The sequence below is a fragment of the Montipora capricornis genome, chromosome 12 (assembly GCF_036669925.1).
Source record: "Montipora capricornis isolate CH-2021 chromosome 12, ASM3666992v2, whole genome shotgun sequence".
Lineage (NCBI taxonomy): Eukaryota > Metazoa > Cnidaria > Anthozoa > Scleractinia > Acroporidae > Montipora > Montipora capricornis.
Window position 1 is genome coordinate 30,474,938 of NC_090894.1, and position 6,001 is coordinate 30,480,938.

The 6,001-nt window shown below is 37.6% G+C and overlaps 1 protein-coding gene across 1 annotated transcript in view; it reads left to right on the plus strand.

Moving 5' to 3' along the window:
- LOC138026787 (tyrosine kinase receptor Cad96Ca-like) overlaps positions 1 to 5,350 on the plus strand; it is a 13,967-nt gene extending 8,617 nt beyond the window's left edge. The window contains exons 8-9 of the mRNA XM_068874237.1: positions 2,548 to 2,644; positions 3,793 to 5,350. Coding sequence (XP_068730338.1) covers positions 2,548 to 2,644; positions 3,793 to 3,945 — 250 coding nt within the window. The 3' untranslated portion in view covers positions 3,946 to 5,350. The remainder of the gene's footprint in view (positions 1 to 2,547; positions 2,645 to 3,792) is intronic.
- The last annotated feature ends 651 nt before the right edge of the window (positions 5,351 to 6,001 follow it).

Sequence of the window (6,001 nt, forward strand, 5' to 3'; positions counted from 1 at the left end):
GTCCTACGGTTATAAGCAATTAGTATTATTAGAAAATTTCTTTCGAGTTTTTATTTATTTCTATGTGAAAAGAACAAAAAAAGAAGGTGACACACGCTAACACCAACCCGCAGTGGCCAACACCTGGTATGTTAACGTTAGCCACGCCATGCTGATGAGGCCCAGCAATGCCGAACCAGCTGTCCATGGCTGCTAATTGTCCGCTGAAATGGTTGTGCGCATGCGTTATGTGTTAACCACACCGGACTGGTTTCACCTTGCTTTTTTTTGGGTTATTTATTTCAAATTTCTGGAGCATTTATATCTTGTTTCAAAGTATTTTCGGCCTCTTATAACAGAAAGCAGAGCAAAAGCAGTGCTTTCTTTTCTTCAGGTCCTCCAATATCTCCGCACCAAAATGCAAATTTAGTTACGTTTTTTTTTTTCAAAAATTATTTTCTTCCTTTCTATTTACAATTTAATTTGCATTTTTGGTAAATAAATAAATAATAAGATGCTGGCAATAGCAGTACGTGGGCATCTTTTAATTTCCACTTTTTTGCTTTAAGGTTTAGTTATTATTCACAACGAATACAGTCGAATCTCGATTATCTGGACCCTTAGGGACTGACCCGAATAGTCCGGATAATCGAAAATATGAATATTAATGAAGCAGCACTGAATACATTTGTAAACCGTAACATTTATTCGAGAATCATGCAACAATGAACCAAACAAGTCATTTCTGCCTGAAATGTTCAAGTAAATCAGTTTGCTTCAAGTTTCTACAGCGTGTACTTGTCGCTAATTCCATCATTCTTCGAAGCTGCATAAGTTGAATAGCTTCCACAGTGTTTTGTCTCTCCATCCGTGTCAAACACTTTTTAAAGCATTCAACAGCTTCAGTGTTTGCAACAGTTTGCTCATCTCGACTCTCATCCTCCTCGTCGCTACTTTCATCTTCAACTGAACTGGGGCACCCAACGTCAATTTTCGAAAAATATCTGTTCGGAAATTTTCGGAAATTTTGTTGTAAAACACTATATATCCTAGGATTTTCGAACATCTAAAACATGGTATAATTACCCATTTCTAACGGATTGTTACCCTATAAAGGTCACCTAGAACTTTCGGGAGCCTTTTTTCTGGCTGCAATTTTCGAAAAGGTAGGTTTTGACCCTATAATTTTCGGATCACTACACTTTCAGCTAGGAAATCCGAACAGATGAAATAATTTTAGGGATAAAAATATGCCTATATCTACCGTTTAAATACTAAAATACGTTTGACAATGCTATGTTTAAGTGGTTTTGAGCTATATTCTCGTTGGGTGCCCCTGACTGAAGACTCAAGCCATCCTGTCGAAGCTATGAAGGTTTCGCCGTTCGCGTTCTCCTCATGTAATTGACGGTGAAAGTGCTTTACTTTTTCTTGCAGAAGGGGACCAGAAATTGGTGTGCCAGCTGTTTTTCGCTGTATGAAACATGCGTATAGGGCTTCATCCAGCTGTTCATCATGTGCAACTTTCAATGATTTTCGTTTTAGTTCATGATTGATCTCCAAGTTTTCGGAAAACTTCATAATCTTGACTTTGTTTTTGTGGATGTCCGAAATCTGCTGTTTACTGTCGCCATATTCACTGGATAAGCTCGTTCCTTTTTTGCCTTTTTCCAATCGTAGAATCATTGATTGCTTATCTTGTATAGAGAGAATTTAACGCTTACGCTTTCTCGACTTGATGGAAACACTTTTCATGACACAAGCTTGTGTTTATCATACCAACGCTGATCGGGGAAGCGGAGCGTGAAATTCCACTTAGCAACTTAACAACTCTGAGCCAATGAACGCTCAATGAAATGCATTGCATTAGTTACGGTGCGTGTTAGGCGCGTTTAAGATCACTCGAGCAATAAAATTGCCCTAAATTGTCTTTTGATGCGAAACCAATTCAGTTCTGACTGGAATTTTATATCTCAGTTCGGCGTAAGATAGCTTTTCTACGGATAATGAATGTGACTAATCAATATTTATGAAAAAAATAGGACCAAAAAAGCTAGTCCAGATGATCGCGAAATCCGGATAATCGATTTCCGGATAATCGAGGTTAGTTTAACAGGGCTATAAGGGAGAGAACAGTTTTTTCTACTGTAATTATGCACCCTAAAATAAAGTGTTCTAAAGTGTTCGAGTGTAGCATTTATTTTTTCTCAAAGAAACAAGTCGCAGATAAATTCTATGTCAAGGACCTCTTTTATCTGTATAAGCACTAACCGTCCCTTACGTCAAGTCTGGGATAACGAGATACTTTCTCTCTGTCATGTTTAGTGTTTAGTGCTATACTTTACCGGATAACTTTATATATCTTTCAATACGTTTTCAAATCAACATCAGAATGTCCGATCAAAAGCAATGGCGTTATATCCATCAAAAAATTTTGCAAGACCTTAAACGTAGAATCAATGCATTTTGCAGCGAAAAAATATCCAAACATGAACCTTCTTGCGAAAGGGTTGAAGGAAGAATTGCTGGAGATATAGGCTTCTCACCTCCTCGTTTTTTTATCATCAGGTATAACTTGATGGAGATGTGCTGGCAAGAAATCCCAGTACTCCGCCCTGATTTCGTAAATATTTCCAAGAGGTTGAGCTCGTTCATCGAAGGAGAGGTCAGTAACAAGACGGTTTGAAGGTGCTATTTTTTCTTTTTTTTTTTTTTTTTCATGCGCCATGCATAAAGACTGATATTTTTCCCAAGGCGTTGCTTGGAGCGAGCTCTGTTTTCTTGGAAACAGATACTAATACCACATATGTTTGGGATATTTTGGTCGAGTCCTGCTGGGCTAGGCCGTTTATTTAAAATCAGCATGGTACCTTCTAAGAAATAACTAAATATAGAAGGCATGATTCCAGCAAAGGTGAGGGCACACCCGCCATCCACAAGAAACTAAGAAAAGAGGAGGGGAAAGTGATCTTGACTCTCTTGAATTAGTTATTGAAGAAGGCCCTACGCCTGTCTTCTGCACTGGTTAAGAGCTAGAGAAAGTCCCGGATGACACGAATGCCCCAACTGCATCGTGGGAAATAACTAATTAGACATGTCACACTCCACGTAAATCCATTTAATTTTCTCTGGGCAATAAACTCCTTTTTTTTTAATGTCCAGTTTTAGCGATTATTATAATAATAAGGTTGCAACGGGTTCTAGGAAGATGATAAATGAAGGGAACGTTGGATGGGATTTTTTTCTGAATGACAAACCATGGTTTCCTTTTTACTTTTATGAACGTGAAGAAGGGAAACTCGGCGATATCAGTGCAATTGCTAAAGGTAGAACTGAGAGATGAAGTTGCCTTATTTGGAAGTTGTTTCTGTACATGTAAAATGTTGTAATAAATTGAGTTAAGTGCTACGTAAAGTCAAATCAAATTAGAATGCTACTATTTCTTTAGGGCTACCCACTCTTACACGTTTTCAAAATTCTACAAAAAGTATTTATTCCCTGTGGCGTTATATATCATTTTTTACCTATTCACACTGGATCGTTCGAAATCTTGATTCAATATCCTATCCATGTCATCATTTTCCTCTTCAAATATCTGTGTGTTAACTCTTTACGAGAAACGCGTGAGGTTTTAAGTGTTTTATGGTCGGAGTTTTTGCTCACTTTGTTGTGGGTGATGGGTATAAAGACGTTTCTAGGATGAATTTCAGTTTTGTTGATTACAATTTATTTCAAGCCAAAAAAATAAAGAAAAAAAAGTAAAAACTAATTTCATGATACTGAGGAAACCTTTCTTATTTCTATATGTTGCAGTACCTCCCGTTGGTGGACGAATCAAAGTACGATGGAGCAAAATACTCAAGAGTTGAGGACGTGAGTGCAGAAACTGAAGATGACGCAAGAGCAGTTCGTGGGGCCACAAATGCAAAGGCCTCAACAAGAAAGTGGTCAAGTCTGAAATTATAAAAGCTAGCTGAAGTAGTTGTCATTCAGTAACAGTACTAGTTTTTAGAGTCGGAGAAAATGTGAAATTCAAAAGCTAGTCCTAATTCATATTTAGGTCGATTAAAAAAAGGCGTAGACAATCAGACAGACAACCCTAACACACAATTTTGTTCCCATGTCGTAAACTCCAAGAGACCACGGAATCGATCAGTCCCAGTTTTATTCCAGACTAACTAAATGAGAAATTATTGTGACATGTTTTGGCAATCACTATCGACATCTGTGCTAATGCAGAACAAAGCAATATCTTTTTGCCTTTGACATCAGTCAATATTGTTTAGAATATTAATTAGTACAACAATTGCTACAATAATTAATTGCTTTGCGAAGTAAAATATAAACAAAACCGACAAGGTTTGACAATCGTTAGCTAGCGATCATAAGCAGAACGTTTTCCAAGATTTTGTAGGCACTAGCAGTAGTTTATTTCGGAGACCTAAATCGAAATCCAGTGTGATCATCACCGAGTATTCGGTATGATTGATGCTGGCTTTTTAATCCTACTACAACAGCGTCATCGAAAAGTGGTAGAAAAATATCCTGTTGATTGAGGAGGAAACAAAATATATTCAGGAGAGGAATCATACGGCAAGGGGCTTAAGATTACATCGAGTCACGTAGGTGTGGCATGGAAGAGAAGATGTTGGAGTATTAGTAGGCTTTATCAGGGTGTAAAAACACTGGTTAATTCAGTAAGTTCTTGCTTAATAGTGGCCTAGCTAAACACAATCGATCATTTGGCTTCTCCTCTTAATTGAGGGGGAAACAAAATATATTCAGGAGAGGAATAATACAGCAAGAGGCTTAAGATTATTTTAATTCATGTATGTGTGGCACGAAAGAGATGAAGGAGTATTAGTACGCTATATCAGGGTGTATAAACACTCCTTTACTCAGTGACCCCTTGCTTAATAGTGGCCCAGCTAAACATAATCAGTTATTTGGCTTCTCCTCTTAATTGAGGGGGAAACAAAATACATGTAGGAGAGAAATCATCATTTTTTAGAAAGGAAGCTCGCGAACCCTTTTTATGTTTAGTCAAACATACAATAGTTGCAAAAGAAGAGTTGTCATTGTTGCACTTTAAAGTGCTTTGCTATTACCCTTTAGGGTTTTGAGATGTTAATCTCCGCTTACTTGCTTGGAACGTAACCGCTTTTGCTTACTCACGGCTTTCAAAAAGACCTTCGACGATGCGAGCAAAGTGATTTCTTTCTAAAGTTACCTACATATAATTTCAAGAAAGAAAGTACAAAACTTGAGGGAATTCCCAAAAAAGATGAAAAAAATATATAATTAATATAAATAGTGGGACAAATAGTGTAAACATTTCTTAGAGTCAATCAGTAAAGTAAAGTAAATTTGGTAAACGAAACGGTCTTGTGCTGTCTTGTCTGTAAATGAAACTGCCCTATGAAATGAATTTATATATTAAATGCGGGTTATAGACAAAAGAGGGAAGTGACCCTAGCTCTTACCTGGACAATTTAAACCAAAAGATTATTTTACAGTTCCTTGCTAAATTTCCAGGCCTTTGAATGAAAGCCAGGCTGGAGTTGACGTTCCTTTGATACAATCCCCGTTGATTTCTTTATGTAAATCAAGTTGTAATGCTGACGAGTTTCTATTTACATAGGAAAAGCAGTTAGGTTTGTATCAAAGCAAGGTCAACTCCAGCCTTGCTTTTATTCCAAGGCCCTTTTCACGGTTAGTTTTTCTCATTTGCATTGCAATCTGATTTAACGTGGAGGTGAGGCAATTTCGGGCTATTTTGTAGTTTCAACCCGAAATTGCCTCGCACCCAGGTTAGATTGCACTGAAATGCAAATGGGAAAAACTAACCGTGAAAAGGGCTAATAAGGCCGATTTACACGGTACGACTTTGTCGCATGCGACAACGGCTTACGACATGATTTACGATTGTTGTGTACGTCAGAAAAAATGTCGTAGCATTTTAAAACATGTTTTAAAACGCTGCGACAATCGTAAGTCATGTCGTAGGCCTGTCGTGAGCTTG